Raw genomic sequence first — 18,541 nt, forward strand, 5'->3', positions numbered from 1 at the left:
TACTGCTGAAAAATGCAGTTTTTGAGGCAAGTACTTGTGAAGCTGTGCCAACATCTATAAATACAATTGGCTTTAAAGTGAGGAGATATTATAGGAAAATTGAAACATTTAATTTTGGTATTTTCCTAACAAAATGATTCAACATTTTATTTCCAGGTTCAATTCATTTTGCAGATGAATTTGTTTTAATTTAAAATAGAGTTAAAGCAATCTAAAAATGAGATAGGATTTTTTTTAAGCAATAAAAATTGTTTCAATGATGCCCTGGAACAATTATTCTCCCCAGTTTTTCAGTTCTATCACTGAAGTGAAAAATCAATTATTTGTGCAGCCCTGGTTGTGTAATGAGGCATGTTCAAGAGAAACTTTTGTTAGAGATGCTGGTACTCCTGTCCTAAAATTTTGTAATTTGAGATATGTCTGTGTATCTCAGAGACATCTGAGGAGCTGGCTGGGGGAAGGGGAAAAGGAAAGGTCTCATCATGAAGGATTATATCACCTGACTACTGCTCTCTGTTATCCATAGAAATCTTGTTGCCTCACTGATGCTGCAAGTCTGAGTTTTCAGTTTTGCATGAATGTGTAGAAATCTTCCACCTTATTTACGCTTCCAGAATAAGCTGATCCCTTTAGAAAGAGGGAAATCCAGGCAGGTAGTGATTTCTCAGTTCATCTCAAGATATTTGTCTTGTTCTGAGAAATGGCTGATCACACCAGAACCAAGTTGATCATGCACCGTTATTACAACTAGGACACTGTTGATCACATGAGAAACAAGATACACTCTTCAGTACCATTTCTGTTGTAACTTTATTAAAACAAGCAAGGGTTAGCTGAAAAAAAAATGCCTTAAATTTCTTGTCTGTTGTGCCTGCATTGGAACACAAATGTCACTTGTGTGAATCCAGTCTTTCAGAAGAAATACTCTCCTGTGCCAGTAGTTGATTTTCCACATGCATAATCACTTTGCTTTTTACCGGCCACACACTGTTACATAGACATGAATTCTTGCCCAAGAATGGCAATGCTGTTGTGTTCTGCAACTTCTAAATGAAAATACTGCTGAAAAATTATTAAATACCAGAGATGACACTTCTGCATGAAGGCACGGAAGAGTAAGCAAGGCCACTGTGCCACAAATATCTCCAAGTGAAATGCTGGAGCATGTCCAGAAAAGGGCAGTGGAGCTGGGGAAGGGTCTGGAGTGCAAGCCATGTGAAGAGTGTCTGAAGGAGCTGAGGGTATTTATTCAGAGAAGAGGCAGCTCAAGGGGAATCTTATCACTCTCTGCAACTCCCTGAAAGTTGAGAGTAGCCAGGACATGGTTTCATCTCTTCTCCCAAGGGACAAGTGACAGGATGAGAGGAAACGGCTTCAAGCTGAGCCAGGGAGAGGTTCAGGTTGGACATTAGGAAGAATTTATTTCTTCACAGGAAGGGTTGTCAGGCATTGGAACAGGCTGCCCAGGGAGATGTTGGAGTCATCATCTCTGGAGGCATTCAGGAAAAGGATGGACATGGCACTCAGTGCCATGGTCTAGTTGACAAAGTGTTGATCAGTCAAAGGTTAGACTCAATGATCTTGCAGGTATTTTCCAACCTAAATGATTCTGTGATAAACTAGCCCTCTTTCTTTACACTTTTTCCTTCATGACAGTTGTCCCAAAGACACAAAGATACTTACCTGGACTGGGTGAATGAAAATGCAGGTAACTAGAAATAAAATTGTTAAAAGTTATGTTCATGTGCCTTGTAACACCATGCCTTCTCTGAACTTTTTTCATCTCCAATTTCTTTCACAAAATTTGTTTACACTTAACACCCTACAGACATATTTGTAGAGGTCATTGTTTGGTGTTTTGGTGATGTATGTTCAGGAAGGCAGGACTTCTCCCTGCTGTCTCCATTTACTCCAAACAACACAACTTCCCAGATGCAAGTGATTCAGCTTGTATCTTTTATACCTTTCCAGTGCCTCTTATGAGATACTCACTTCTATTAGATGATAACTGCTAGCTGTAGATTTTGCCAAATGAACCCGGCATCATAAACTGCTTTCATGGGCATAACAGTGGATTGTTTCAGAAGGTGTTAATGTTACAAAGCTGAATTTGGGGTTTGGATCATCTAATAATCCTTTTGTTGTTATTGTTGTTTTTTGGTTTGTTTTTTAAAATTTTGCAGATGTTAATATGCATTTATATACTTGAATTTGAATAAACTTTGGTGGGTAAACACCTGTTCTTTTAATTCTTAATGTTTCTGCCTCCCACCCTTTACTTCTTTATTTTTGATCATGAAACTAAGTAAGTATTTGTATTTGTAGTGGGGAAGCCCTGTTCAAAACCCTGCTGTACAAAATGGCCTGTAATCCCTGAATCCCATTCTATGAGTTCCTCATCTCTGAGTTTGTGTGAAGCTTGTATTACACAGCCTTTGAAAAAAAACTAAATCACAATAAGAGCAGTAATGTAAAACTATTTTTATTGAAAATACATCTACAAAGTAATGTTTATCAATCCACTCTTGGGTGCATACTGATGCAGAACCGATGAGGGATGGGGAAGGGAATCTTTCTATAATACCTGATTTCCATAAGAAATAAAGTTAGTATAAAAAAGATCACATTCTTTGTGACACAATACATTTTTCTTAGCTGATGTCATAGAAAGACAGCCTTTTACATTGTCTTTGCAATGTATTTCCCAACAAAATCTTACAAAAATTTAAAATGTTATGCCATAAATTCTACTGTTAATGTTTATACACACATTCTGAATACAGTATCTATATAAAAATACCTCTAATTATATATCAGAAAATGCCTGTCTGTATCCTAGATTTGCATTCTGTTAGCAAGAAAAAAAAAAAACAAAACAAAAAAACAACAAAATAAAACCAAAACCAAAAAAAAACCCCCCATATTTTCTTTCAGTCGTTCATTTAGAGCTTTCTTTGTTTGATGCTCAGTAACCTATATTAAACCCTGTTCACTTCATTCACTTGAGAGTTCTTGCTCATATTTTCTAAATGACTCAACTGGAGAAGATTGACAGGAATTTTTAGTCCCCAAAAAACCAATCTTGCCTAGGAAAAGGTTTATCTTTGACCAGCACGCTGACATTTTCACTACAGTTATTGTATATTTTACTAATGGACTTTAAGTGACAGATGCAACATATTGAATGTTTTTGGAATGGCAGCTGGGACAATGCAAAGGGATCCTTCATTTCTGTCATCAGAATTATTTCGGCAAGGGGACCAACAAAGAAGAAAACTGAATATTTCAATAAAACAGATAATTGAAAATTATTGTGCCTGTCCATTTATAGCTTTTCTTGCTCCCAACTGCATCTGCATTATAAAACTTTCTGGTTTAACCTCTCTAATAATGTAAGGCAAAAGGAAAAGTACCTAATTTTTATTTCTAGAAAAGGGCTTTTTCAGGGAATAATCTTGAACCAAAAAGCCACTGAATTACAAGTGCAATGTTTTCTTTTTTTTATTCTTTCCTTATCTATTCCCTGAAAATTACCTACAATATTTAATTTTTTAAATCCTTTCTAATTAAAACTTCAGCATATATTATAGTATTTATTATTTTTCAATTTGCATATCTTTTCCTAATAAAATACAAAAGCATCCATTCATTTTATTTTCTAAAGGCTTTTATCTTCTTTTTCTGGTGCTACTGGTAAGCTGTCTAGGAATGAAAAACTTCACATTAAGATAGGGAGCCTTCTCCAGATGGCAAAATGTAAATCCAGTTCATACCTCTGTAATTTATTAGTGGATCAAGAATTTGGGAGGTTTCCAGTCAGAAAACCTCTGCTGGTCTCAGGGATTCAGATTCAGAATGCAGCCCATTTAGGAGCTGAACATCTCACCCTCTGCACCTTTGGTAGAAGGCTGGCACTGCCTTCTTATAATTGCTTATTAAGTAGCTCATTAGTGCATCCAGTGCGTGCAAATTTTTTTATCCAAACAGAGATGAAGACACATTTTCTGTCCCAGACCAGGGCCTTGCTCCTACAGACACACACAGAGATTGTTTAACTGGGTTGTGATGTTGAAATTAAGGGAGCAAATCCAGATCGGAAGTATATACATGCATATGTAAATGTTTGCGAGTCAGTGGGAGCCAACTAGGCTAAATTTTTATAAAGATCAGCTGAATCTAATTCAAAAAACTGTCTAGATAAAATAACTTTCTCAGAAATATTTCATCTCAGCTGGTAAAAGTGCTGATTTGGGGGTATTTTCTTTTCTTATTTATATATCTTCCCCCTTTTTATCCCCTCAATTAATCTCCTGCTTTTTATTTTCCTGCTAGTATTTGAACAATAATATAACACTAGAGAAAAAAAAATCAGATAAAATAGCAAAAGTCCTGTTAATTTACTTAGCTGGATGCAGTTATCAAGTTAGAAGTGTTGATTGTGTGTTTATAGGTGTTAGGAATTTTGCAACAGGTATTTAAAAAAATAAAACCATTTTCAGGCTCCGTTATCTGTTTTTACTTTCCAGTTCATAAAAAAAAAGAAAAAAAAAAGATTCACAGGACTGAGTAACATATACACAATCTCTTTTTTTATCCCCAGTTAGCATATGTCTAGCAGGACCAGTGTTGTTGCCTGTTAATTTTTTTTTAAGTGGGAAGCCAACATATACCATGATCACTGCTAGTTTGGAATATATTTTCATTAATTCTTTCCAGTGCGAGCATAAAGGGAGAGATCAAGGAATAGATGAAGTTGGTGAATTCAAGATATAAATCGCTGGAAAAAGTGTGTGTTTTCCCACACTTGTAGTGTTGAACTCACGCTTTCTCTAGCCTACATCTTGGTTTCACTATCTACTGGTTTCTCATTCTCATTTTCTTGTGCGATCAGTTGGTATGGTTTCTTCATTTCATTCTCCTCTATCACGGAATTACCCATCTCAGCATCCCTGTTCTTCAGCTCATGTCGTGATAAATGTTCAACAATTCCTGCTCCAATGGAGTCTCCCAAGACATTGGTAGTGGTACGAAGACGATCCCTAGGGAAAAAGCAGTGAGTTACTTCTATCCCTTGCTCAGGGAAGCAAGCAGACTAGGTGTTAAAGTGGCCCTCAAATAGCTACCAGATGAGTCACCTGTTTTATATACATTCACTTATCTGAACTGTTAATGCCATGGTTTCTTCTACAGACATTAACATACTCTCAGGAACTTCACAGCAAGAAATGGTCATGTGATGAGGATGGCAAAGGGAGCATATGGCTTCTTGAAGGCATTTTGATACTCTGTATCAAGAGTTTGGGTTTATATCCTCTAAACGTGTAAGCCAGTAAGAGTTTTCCTTGTTAGGTTTGTTTGTCTCCTGACCATAAGATATGATGTGTAATTTAGGGTGGAATTGTGCAGGAATGACTCAAATTAAACTACAAAAATTCATCCCTCTCGGAGGGCTCTTCCCAGCAGGGAGTGACTGGTAGTGTCAGTAGGTAAGCATCCACCTACGTCAGGTAGTTAGATAATAATTTGAAGACATTATGTTCTGATAACAACACAGGCAAATTCTTTCAGGGATCACTTGAGAGGATTGAAGGGTAAAAGCCCCAGAAAGGCTAAATAATAGATGTTAGATGAAATAGAGGTTGGAAAAAGTGTTGCTTTCATTTATTTCCTGGACCTAGGTATATATATTTAAAGGTGCATGTCATCTTCTACAGATAGATGAATGGAAAAACTGAGGGCAACACTTTGTGCTGTCAATTGTGCTACACAATTATTTTTAATTTCTACTTTCATGGGGTAGACAGATGAACCTTTCCTAGATTAGACAGCAAGGCTGCGATGAATTGGTTATATCTGATCCAGTTCTGAGTCTGACTGACTGAAAAGTTTTCATTGTCATCCTGCAAAAAATAAAAATAAAGCAATTCTTTGCTTATTTAATTACAGTGTATCTGAAAGTTTTCTTAGTATCTGAACAATACAGGTTTCTATGTAAACTTTCGCGTGCAAAAGAAACCATAATTAAGCAACACCCCTTACTATCTGCTCTACGAAAATACCTTACTAGCAAGAAATAGTCATTCTTTTCAACACTTGTTTCCAACTGCCTTCCAGATCAAAAAGATCTATCTTGTAGAATAGCCACACTGTGCTGGACTATTTCACTTCTAAATATGGTCTAAGCCTTTAACTACTCCATAAAAATACTTACAAGAACCAGTCCACTGCGATGATAAGAGTGATATCATCTGTAGGCAAACCTACTGATGTGAGAACAATGACCATGGTGACTAGTCCAGCTTGAGGAATGCCTGCAGCCCCAATACTGGCAGCTGTAGCAGTGATGCTGTGCAGAGAGATGGCAAGAAAATTAACTGATTTCTGTAATTAAACTGTAATAAAAGCACTCCTTATCATCAGTCAAACTTGAAAACCAGATATAAAGCAAGAAGGCATTTTACTCAGTAGTAAATAAAAAGATGAGCCTAGTCCCTTATCACACTCTATAGCTGTAGGGGACTATGACCCTTGATCCAAAGTGTTTCACTAAATCTCTATCCAGAAACCTTGAAACATGATTTTGTTAGTGATAAATTCCCTACTAGATGCCAAGGGCCAGAAAAAAACATTATAGTTACATGTCCCCACCCATTAAAAAAGCTCTTTCCACAAGCTCAAACATGTTAAAAGAAAAGCTAAGGAGGTAGTTCTGTCCTAGCAGATCTAACACAAGGACTTTTGCTCTCTGTCCATCTCACTGTAACTTCATGCCAGGTTCTCTGTCCTCCAGCAGTTGATGTTCTGGCATCAGAAAACAGAAAGCTGCCAGAAACCCTGAGTCATACTATCCAGCGACTTCATAGAAATATGCTTGCTTACACCTGGTTTAGAGAGAATTTGTTTTCTCATGTGGTTTGCCAGGGAGCAGCTCTAGTATTAATGAAAGTGAAAAACATTCCTTGGAGAGTGAAGGCAGAGTTTTGCCTTAGGTTAATGAATATTGAAATAAACTAGTGGGTTTTATGGAGCACTATTTCTGAACGTTCAGTGTTCCTATGTGATAGATTTGTGTCTTTGTCCCACAATGCCCACTTGTCCCCTTGCTTTCTTTGTCCCATTCCTTTCTTCTGCACAAGTACCCATCACCCTTTTTCCTTAAATTGTGATAAAAAATCAGTTATCATTGAATGCCGTAAGTAGTGGGTTGTTTGCTGTTATATTTCAAACAAGAAGGGTTGTGTGCTTGAAAACATAACCTGTGTTCACCATTTCCATCAGCTGATGTAATAAAACTGAATTACTGTTCCCTATACAGGTAGCCCTGATAGTCTCCTGAAACCAGGAAAACACTTCCTCTTCTAAAGCCAACTGTGTTGACTCTATGCTTCAGCTTTGTACATGCATTATAAACTACCTGGTACTCATTATAAGTCTGTAGGTCCCAACAGCTGCATGAGTTCTTAAGAAAGAAAAATTTGAAATTAAATAAATTTTGTACTTCTTGTCTTTAGTAAGTGCAGTAATGGGTGCGTCACATTACAGTTTTGCTAAAAGTTTATCTAAATGAGAATACGTGCTGAATACATCTTCTGTGTTTAAAAAATGTAAATTACAAATAACCTGATACTGTAGAAATTCTTGTTTTTAGGTCTAGATGCTTTTGTTTAATCCCACTTAAACCAGGAAGGGGTCATCACAAAGGTGTTTTTATTAAATGCAGGTAACAGTGGTTTCCATACCTGATTGTAATAATCTGTCCAAAGTTCAGATCAAAGTTGTTGACCTGTGCAATGAAAATTGCAGCCAAAGCCTCATATAAAGCAGTTCCATCCATATTAATTGTAGCACCAACTGGGAGTACAAATCTCGTAACTCGTTTGTCCACTCCGTTTATTTCTTCTAGACACTTAAATGTAACAGGTAGTGTTGCAGAACTGAAAGAAAAAGAAAAAAAAAGATAATATATTATATAAATTCTGCAAAGAGGGAAAGAGAAGAGTATCGTATTTATAATCACGAGGCAGTTCTGTCTTAGTTTTTATGTGATCTACCAGAATAGAGGGTTTTTTATGCAAATACTGAATTTATGCATTTCTAATGGAGAAGGTTCTCCTAATACTCTTGGAAACTTTCCCCAGCCGGTAATTACTGCCATTCTCTATATAATCCCTAATCTGAAAGTGTTTAAGTTTAGTGTTTTGTCAAAAGGTTCTTCTGCCAGGCACAGGATTTAAAATTCCTGCTTCTCAGTTTTAATTCATGGAGCTGTGATTAAATCATCCTTAAGCATTGTTTTATGGAAGATATACCAATTGGACTCTTCAAACCTTCAGTAAAAAGCTTGTTTTCTCTTCTTGTTTGTGGGCTCCCCTGCAAAGGGCATTATTTTCCAACCTATGGGCTAACACCAGTCAGCAGCTAAGCACTACACAGCCACTCATTTGCCTCCACACCTTGATGGGATAGGAAAAACCAAAAGGAATAGCAAGAACAAGAAAATGGAGGGGTTGAGAATAAAAATGTTTAGTAAGTGTGGGAGAAGTTTGAAAGAAGAGCAGAAGAAAATGAAACAATACAAGAGATACTTAGGCACTGCTCCCGCAGATGGACCAGCGGCCAGCAAGTTCTGGAGTACTATGTGGCCAACCTTCCTAAAATCCTTTTTCCTCTTTCATTGCTGAGCATGATGTATGTGCCATGGAATATCTATTTACTTTGGTTCATCTGTCTGGCCATGTGCCTTCCCAACCCACTGTGAACCCCTCAACTCACTGTGGGGGCAGAATGAGAGTCAGAGAAGGTCTTAATGCTGTACAAATACTTTGCAACAGCTAAAATGTCATGTGATCATTGTTGTTTTGGCTAAAAATATAAAACATGGCGCTATATGAACAGCTATAAAGAAATGTAACTGTCCGAGCCAGGCCTGCATCTCTACATCTGATCACACCAAAGTAAAGAGGTTTTCCAAGACGCAGCATTTCAGGTTACTTGATCCCAGTGAAACCTTCATTGCTAAATACTTAGCAGACTTTTAGTCTTTGAAAACTCTATCAATATTGGTAAAATAACAACCAAAAATAAAAAGGGGTTGTGGAAGGTTGTGTTAGAAAACTATCTTTTCTGACAGTCATCTTACAGTTGAATTTTGAATGGTTTTTAAATCCCCTTGTAGTATGCTGTCTTACATCAACCTAGGTTTTTACTTCAAAATAATCTCAAACACCAAGGACTCAAATTACGTATCACAGAATATCTGACTGAAAGCCTGTGTCTTTAGGACACATTTTTAAAATCTACTAAAATGGATGCTGTTTTATGAAAGGTCAAATGGTATAGAAATGTACACTTTATTGTAATGTTTCTTTCTGTCATATATGCAAACAGTTTTTTAAATTCACATGACATAACTCTGACCACCTGCAAAGAGCAAAAGTGGCATTTCTATTGTAGGTTCTGTATCCCTAATTGGCTATCAGGATTTTGGGCACATACGTCAGCTGCGAATAGGAATCCCCTCAGGACTTTTCTGTTTGCTGCTCCATTTTGCCATGCATATTCTTTGCCAGCTCTATCCTTCATTATCAGGCCATTACAAACTACTTAGAATATCAAACACCAAACATTAAGCAAAATTGTTTCATAAACTAGTAATACTACAAAAAGACACAGCTTTAAAATATTTTGTTATACCTGGAAGATGTTCCCAAAGCTGTGACTAATGCCTGGATTAAGCCTCCAATAAATACCCATGGATTCTTACGAGTGATCACGAAGTAGAGAAGAGGTAGGACAATGACAGCATGAATTAGCAAACCAATGATAACTGTTACAGTGTACATGGCAAGCTGACCACCGATCACACCCATATCTTCCATCTCAACAATTTTCCCAGCAATCAAGAAGAGAATTCCAAGTGGAGCATACCTGCAAGTAAGAAATCAAAACAACATTACAAAACAAAGTAGAGATTCGGCCACCCATCCATCCTGTTTGTGTTTATATGCATAAATGTAGGATTTCACTGTTAGGATGCTCCTATTCAGGAGCAGTTCAAAAATTTAACTCTTCAACATTTAACAATTCAACCTGGATTGAATCACAGCAGTGAATGTTTTTGGTGGTATTCAGTGGATTCAACATCTGGTGAGGATTTCAAGATGTACAGCATGCCTTTTGGACAGGTAGGGAAATTAATTCCCCTTGGAATTCAAGTGTAATATAAAAGCTAGTTTAGCCAATCATGTTAAAATTCTGCCCATGTAAATGAAGGCTAAACTGACATATGTGTGTACTATACCAAGCACCCAGTTCTATTCAGTGTTGTTTCCCATGTTGTTGGGGAAGGAACCCACACAGAAGCCTGATAACTTCTGAAGATTTCAAGCTGCTTCTGATGCCTAAGATTTTTAGCTTTTTTTATTTTTCACATATTTGCAGCTTTGCAACTTTGGCTATAGCTTCTAGTATTTTTCCTACCTTTCTTCCCTACATTTAGGAACAAAAAGCTAACCTTATGAATGCATTCCTAAATATTGTTTAGTTTTATTCCAAAAAGAGTACAAGGACATTCTGTTTTCCAACCAGAATCTGGACCAGACATATCAAAAGTGGGGCAAAAGTAAACTCTGGACCGCTTCCAGTGGGACCAGGACCCCAGGAACAATTATCTAACAAACTAACCTTTTAATTGGACAGTGTATGATTAAGTATAATAATGACTAACCATATAAAAATGGTAGAATTAATATACCACGTGTGACTTTTGTCATATTGCGCACCTGAAAGATTTCAACTAAAGATTTGCTTTTATATTTACTCTAATGTTTGTGGGAAAGTCTGTCTATTTTCCAGGCATCAATTCTGGCTATGTTACATTTCATCCAGTGGGACATTGGATAATATATTTATCACCATGAAGACATGAAGAAATCTGTATGCCAAATGTTGGCAGCACAGGTGAGATGAACTGCTTTTGCCTATCAGAAAGCACAGCTGGAGGTGAAGAAATAGCTGGTGCTGCTGAGCATAAAACTCAAACATAATTCTGCTGCAGCAGTAATTTAGGTACAGTCCTACTCCTATAAATGTCCACTTGTCTTCTCACAGTAAGATACCACAGAGCAAAATCCATCCACTGTATCTCAACTGCCCTTTACATCATCAAATCCATGTGGAATTTTATCTGAATCCACTGCTTTAACATTTTAAATATGCTTGTGAAGGGGAAAAGATTTTAGTTAATGGAAGAAATATACTTAATTTTGGTTTCGTATCTAATATGACAGTATATATGTGTGCTCCTGAATAAACTCTTGGAATGGCTTTTTCCTGTAGTAAAGAAGGCAACAAGATATAATTTCTTAGTTAACCTTCTACCTGGAGAATAATGAATCTTAATTTTTGAAAAGATTTCATACCTTCAGGGAAAAGGTATTTATTTTATCTACCTAGTGAACACAATAACGAAAGCAGGTGTATGTGTGTGTGCATGAGCAGCGCAGCTACAATGCAAGGATGTACATGTACACCCCACAACTACAGGAACCAACTGTGTTGGAAAATTATGATAACAAGGTCTTGCTGTGTAGAAATAAGATTATGGGTCAAAAGGGAAACCCACTGAAAGAGTTGCTATGTTTGGGCAGATTATGGTCACAGAGAGTTACAGCTCATGAAAAAAGTTCCAAGGTAGACACAATCTTATTGTCTGACTTTCTGCCAAATAGATTTTTGCTACTCAGTGCCAAACTGTGATGAAAAAATAATGTTAGTAGCTTAAAAAGGAATTTATCGAAGAGGCACTTACCACATGATTAGAGCTACCAATCTCATGATAGCCTCATTAAGGCTATCAAAGAAGTCTTTCAATGCCTGACCTTGCTCCCTCATGCTCCCAATCACCAGGCCAAAGCTTATTGAGAACACCACCAAGCCAAGGGCATTCACTCCATTCACAGAACCTGGAACAGGAACTATTTCCTCTTTCATTCGGGTGAGAGCTTCCATTGCTTCTGACACATTGCTTATTATGGAAGTCACTGTGGATGTGTCATTGGATGGAATAGCTACTTTAAACTTTCTCTTCTCGTAGTTGGTTTTGAACTGTTAAAACGAAAATAAAAGAAAGATAGAAATTTGGTGAATCATATCAAACAAAGGCTAAAATCACAAATTAAATTATTATTTATCTAGGAAAAATGTACTATGATGAATGCTTGGTTTTCCTGAAAGCAACAAAAATCCTACTAACTTCAAAAGCTAAGTCTTCAGCTTTAGCTTCTAGAAATAATTTTCTCATAAATAGACTGAAGTCAAAGATACAAATTTGTTATGCTCTTATATTCTGTAACAGAACTATTGATTTTTAATTTGTGTTTTACATAAATTGCTATTTTTCCTAACAATAAAATTCCAAATGTTTATAGTCCTTTTTTGGCTAGTGAGAGTATTTTCTTGTACTCTGGACTTCCTTTATTTCTTCATCTTTTTGTACTAAAAGAAATAAGACTGAAGCTAACTTAAATATAACATACCTCTTTTTTCTTTTGTTATGACAAAGCCATTAGTTTACTGTGCAGTACAGGTCACCACATTTTTTAATTAGAGAAAGTGTTATACTTTAAATGGTTCCTTTATGGAACAGACAATTAAATTCCTAAATCTCAATATGGTCCTAAATGTCTGCTTTGAAAACAACCCAATGTTTTTCACTGTGTTTCTTTCATCCCCTAGTGTTTTTCCAAAGAGAAATTTACAGACTGAGTAATTTTATCTGGGCTCAAAAAGCCCCGCAGCTTTGTCCCAGTTAAATTCTGTTGAACACAAAGTATACTAAATATCACTAGTATGTTCCTCAAGTGTCTCAGGATGCTAATGAATCCATTGAAGGAGCAGAATGCTGGTGTTGAGGTTATTCAACAACTTTGGAATTTTTTTTTTCCTGAACTACCAGGAAAGCTCCAAGCATCTTTACTGATATCTGGAGACCTGTTGAACACTTCAGAAGTACTTGAGTGAAATGAAGCAATTATGACCAAGATGGGAGACCTGAGTATCATCATCTTTCAACACTAGCCTGATTTAACATTACTTTTTGCAACTGGTTAGTTTTATGCACTCCTTCCACATATTTGAGGTACCCCGCTAAAGGCTCTAAGACATAAAGGCTCTGAGAGAATGTCAAATAAAACCTGGTAACTGGATGTTTATGGAAGGTTCCTGAATAACATATAGCAGAACCAAGATTCATGAAGGTCAGATACTCTTGAGTTTTGAATAAAATTTGCTAAAATCTTTTAAGATTTGGGCTGTACAGAAGTCAGCTGAGAGCTATATGAGCAGTTGGCTGACATGGGAAAGCCCAGTTCCACTGCCTCACCCACTCACATCCAACCTGTGATAATTCTTGTTTGATCTCTTAGTGAGACAATTTTACTTTTTGAAGTGGCAGAAATCTCACCAAGGAAAAAATGTCACCATACTTTGGTTAAAGCCTGGGGAAGTGAACCAGCTCTCACTGGCTGTTGAAATGTCAGAGAGGGAAGAACACAGAGACAGGAACTACACAACCAAAGAAGGGATGGGGTTGTCCCTTTAAGTAACATAAGGGCATTAAAGTGTAAATGGAAAAATAATGCAAGTGCTCATTAAAGTGGTTTTATTCTGTCTTGTCAGGAATGTTAAAATACTGCCTAACACTTTATATCACTCTTTTCCTTCTCGTTTTCTCTTTTTCTCTTTCCCTTTCCTGTTCCCTATCTTATTCTCTTTCCTTGTCTCCAGGTGTGGTAATTGTTACGTTTCTATTTTTATTGCTGTTTTTCAATAGGAAAAAAATCTTAGGTGCAAACCCCTTAATGCAAATTCTGTAACTATTTTGCATTTGCAGGCACAGATTAGATGAAAGTAGAAAAGCAAGCAGTTTAATGAATTCTGGAACAATAAGGTCTGGAATTAAAGCCTAATTTCCTATAAAATTTCCTATTCATTTCCCACTTTCCCTAGCACATCATAACTTACTTGGTTCTGAATCTCCTCTATTACCCTCAGGTTCTTCTCTCATTTCTACCTGACTAGGTCAAAAGTGTGATACAGATGTAGGACAGAGTTGGATGTGTGCTGCCTGCCTGTTGGAACAGGCCATGAGCTAAGTCATAAACCACTTTTCCGTCAGAGGCACCATGACCTTTACTTGTCTGAGAATTGCCCCCCTCATGTCAGATTATGTCAGAGTTGCCCATGCGGCTACAAAATTGTGGTGGGGGACTGAGAAGGTGTTGGGATCTGTATGGGAAAAAGTACAAACAAATGAAGATTTTACCTTCAAAAACCTGTGTTAGAAAGAATTTAAGGTGGTAAATAAGTATATGCCTTCATTTTATACTCATTCCGGGATTCTGCCGCAGCAGGAACATGCTTTTAATTCATTACTTAAGTCTCTTTCAGGGTTTAATACAGATTTTAAGAACTCACTCAGCAAAGTCCTTTTCCATTTCAGCTACTAGACTGGCCCAAAGAGATGGAGATCTGTTTGCTCACCTTATTAATCAGACTTAAGTATTCAGAAATATTACTACGGAGAATAGGCTTTCTGGAACCCCTTCCAGAGCAGGGGAGAAACTGCTTTTTTAGAGTGAGATTCAAAGTGTTAATCTAAGCAACAGAAACCAGAGCAACTTTAGTTCCACTGGAATATTTCCTTGAGCTGCTATTTCTTCCATTATAGCTGACTGAGCACCAGGAGATGCCTATGGATATGTCTGCTGTGGGTCTGTCTTATGCACAAAGTGGTCTATCAAAAGCCATGAGAAGTTTTGTGGTGAAGCAAAAGAAATCAAGGCAAACCAGATACAGGGAACACAAGGGATGTATCCACTGAGGAAAAAAAATGTAAGATGTTGGCTGAGTTTTACCCGTATTATTGCTCTTTCAAATGACATTAAAGGCAAAACGTAGGATTGCTTGATCACCACAAAACATATTTTCTGTGTGTGAAATGGTGAAAAAGACAATGGCTAATAGGAAGTGACTGGATGAAGGACCACCTTCAAGATGCCAGAAACTGCTTTGAAACAGATAAATTAATAGCAGGATTGACTATTATTGCTCTGCAGAGTAACTGGTGGTAAGAGTTATTTTTTTTTAACTTTTATGATAGTCCTATTTTCAGCAGATCTCTATCTTCATGGCAATCAGAGCTATCAGCTTTTAATGTAGATGAAACTGACAGTTTAATTTCACATTGTGATTCTGCTGATTCTTGTTCCTTTGCAACTTTGAGAAATAGAAGAAATTAGGCAAAATAAACCAGTCATTGTAGGCTTAAGGGTCTCAGAAGAGAGAACAGAGGTCCATACACAGATAATATGTGATGGACTAGGCAATATTACTGAAGTACTATAATTTCAGGAGGATATGATTTTGTTGGGCCTCCAGGAAGAGGCCTATTTTTGCCTGGTAAGATATTAGATGCAAAATACTCGCATTTGTTCCTTAAGTTCATGTACAGAGAACAATTGAGGAGCAAGATAAATGTTATTTGAATGTATTAATTTGAACAGCTTTCTATGAACAATCACATCTGCAAGTAAAATGCAAAAATAATGCATTTCTGGACTTTTTTTACAAAACATGGTGTAATGATCAACTGGAAAATTAAATTTAATTAACTTAGCTCGCTGTGAAATAGACAATACAGGTTTTGTATTGAATAATGCAATGAATCAGTTGTTTACAGTTTGATTATTATGTTGGTTTTATTAGTGATACAAGATATCCCATCATTTGACTTGGACATATTGAAGGACTTTTGAAGAAGCAATATTATAACCTGGCATCTGCATATCCCATTTGTTTAACTTGCAGAAAAGGTAATTGCAATGGTAGCTAGTCTGAAAATTCATAATTCACTGTCATAATTTACTCTGAGATACTGTCATTAGTACTGTCTGTGCTAAGTCTGTATGATGATGCAGCATTTGGTGAATAATGATTTTAAAAGTTACAAGTTTGCTTAAATGCAACCCTAAAAAATTAAAAGAAGATATTCCATCTTCTGAATTGCTTTTTTTTTCTTTGCTTTCCATATCGATATGTGTGAAAGCATTCTAAATTTTCTGTGTAAGAGCTGATGACACAAGTCATAATATATCTTAACTACCTCAAATTATCATGAGCAATAGACACCATATATTAATTAGTATTCATTTCTGGATGTGTGATTAACACTTACAGGTCCCTTGATAATGACAAGAATATGTAATTAAAAGTATCTCAGAAGAAATGCAGTCATCAGATGCAGTTTTTAAAGCTTCAACTGGCACCTATTCACACCAGAATGACCCTTGCCAAATTTTCAGATTGATTCTGTTTCTCTTGATTTTGCAAGTTTGCTTGTGTTTCTTCTGCCCTTTGATACACCCCCAGAGCACATCACAAAGAACAAGCAGCTAAGAAGCAGTATCTGCTTAACAAGCAGACTGCTCACTACTGCTCAGCCCCAGGCTAGACAGCATTTTTTAATTTAGCAAAGAAGAAGAAATGAACAGAGAGTGGCCAGAGCTGAAAGGTAAACCCAAAGATTTCTTTAGATATCCCTAAACTGGGGTGAATGCAAGGGCATAGAGAAAAATTTGAAAAAAGTAATCTAATTTTAGGTAAGTGTGGAATATTCACCTGCAGTCAATCTATTCAGATTCTCTTGTTACTCATAAGAATCACAAAATCCTTATGTGAACTGTGCATAGTGAATGTCGTGACAGGTCATATGAAAACAACCATCATCAGAAAACATTATTTAGATTAATAATAAAATGTTATTTAGATTAATACTCTACTGTTTAACAATCAGTCTGAGAAGGCTGAGGTACCCAATGAGTTCTTTGTCTCAGTCTTCATTATCTGGCATATCTCTCCATATCTCTCAAGTCCCTGAATCTCCAGGTGGAATTTGGAGGAGCCAAGCCCCTCCCACTTTTATCAAAAGTTTGGAATCACCTAATGAAACTGAATGGAGGTGTACAGGACATGAAAAAAATGCATCCCAGGATCCTGAGGGAACATAATCACTTTCCATCATATTTGAAAATTCATGACAATCAAGTGGAAAAAGGTAAATATCTGGGAAAAGAAGGAGGATGAGGGGAAGTAAAAGAATGGGTAGGCAGCTTTGCCTCACAGTCTTGTTGGGAAGAAACAGGAAAGGGAATCCAAAGGACCAAACAACTGAAAGAGGAACATTAGAAAATTTAGGAAGATATGTCCTAGATAAGTCCTAAGGTTCCAGTCTTCCTCCAGGACTCTTTGTCTCCCAGCAGCAACCATATAAAAACATTGCCAACTCCACTTAAAATCTCTACCACTTTGGTTATGCTCTCCATTTCATTTGGCACCTTCCAATGGCTTCCAATACAAACTAGGAAGGAAACCTGCCTAAGGATGCTGTAAGACATAATGTGCACATCTGATCTATCCAAAGATGTGATTTAAATTTGCAGTGCATATTCCAGTGATGATTTCCAGGTGTGTAAAGCTGTGGGATAGTGTTAAACTGTTGAGTATGGACAGCTATGAGAAGTACTGTGCTCTGACCATCAAACATGGTGTTACATAAACAGATTTGTGCCAGATGGCTCATTCCTCTTCATAAATCTTCTGAGAAACATATGAAATAATGGATGGAAACTTTTGGTAAGAAAATTGTGGGGTCAGATGTACAAAATCATCTGGATACCTAAGAAAATTACACATACTTGTAAGCTAAGATCTTTTTTAACAAATCTGCTACAGCAAAATAACTTTTATGTAAAAATCTATTGTTTGGTACCAAGTTCAAAAAGTAATGGTATGACAAATTTAAAATCTTGGTACTTCAGTAAATCCTGGTACTTTCAGTTGCTGCTGAAAGTCAGTAAAAACTTTTGCTAAATATGTCCTGTTTTTCTAGATTGTTTTTTTAGAAACTCCCTTAAGCTTTAAAGCACATGAGAAATACAAGATACTTAAATGTTAACATAATCTACAGGACATCTTTAATTAAGGACATAGGTTTAGAAATGCTAGTTACCAAACCAGGTTTTCTGTTACAGTAGAATACCATCAAAAGAATTTTTTAAAGTGGAAATTTTTTTAATTGGATAGCTTCTGAAGTGTTCCTGTACGTCCTAAATGAAGATGTTTTCAGGAATTCAACTTTTAAGTTGTGTAGGGTTAAAAGCATCACTAATTTCCAGTTTAAATTTGGCAATAGTGATTTCCATTTATTTTTGTATATTTTTATCTCATTTAGCTCTGTTCCCACTTTCTTTTTGTACTTGACTAGTTTCTCAGTATTTTTTTTTTGCTCTATATGTTGTGCTCTTTTGATAATTCCAGCAACTCCTCTCTTCACTATGTTCATTTTGCACTAATCTATGAATGGAAAAAAATGAATATGCTCAGTTTTCTAAATGGTCACAATCCTCTGGCCTTAATTCATGTCTTAATGTTCTGTCACTTAATGTATATCCAAGAGCTGAATTGAACATTTTTGGTATTTTTG

The 18,541-nt window shown here is 36.5% G+C and overlaps 1 protein-coding gene across 4 annotated transcripts in view; it reads right to left on the reverse strand.

Annotated features, from left to right (window-relative positions):
- Positions 1–2,466: 2,466 nt before the first annotated feature.
- The window catches only part of SLC1A3 (solute carrier family 1 member 3), a 65,107-nt gene continuing 49,032 nt past the window's right edge, over positions 2,467–18,541 (reverse strand). For all 4 annotated transcript variants that reach the window (XM_053932355.1, XM_053932357.1, XM_053932356.1 and 1 more), the window contains 5 exons: positions 11,810–12,105; positions 9,694–9,927; positions 7,740–7,934; positions 6,212–6,346; positions 2,467–5,039 (listed from right to left, as the gene is read on the reverse strand). In XM_053932355.1, the coding sequence (XP_053788330.1) occupies positions 4,835–5,039; positions 6,212–6,346; positions 7,740–7,934; positions 9,694–9,927; positions 11,810–12,105 (1,065 nt within the window). In that variant the 3' untranslated portion in view covers positions 2,467–4,834. The remainder of the gene's footprint in view (positions 5,040–6,211; positions 6,347–7,739; positions 7,935–9,693; positions 9,928–11,809; positions 12,106–18,541) is intronic.

This window comes from Vidua chalybeata, chromosome Z (assembly GCF_026979565.1).
Source record: "Vidua chalybeata isolate OUT-0048 chromosome Z, bVidCha1 merged haplotype, whole genome shotgun sequence".
NCBI classification, from domain to species: Eukaryota; Metazoa; Chordata; class Aves; order Passeriformes; family Viduidae; genus Vidua; species Vidua chalybeata.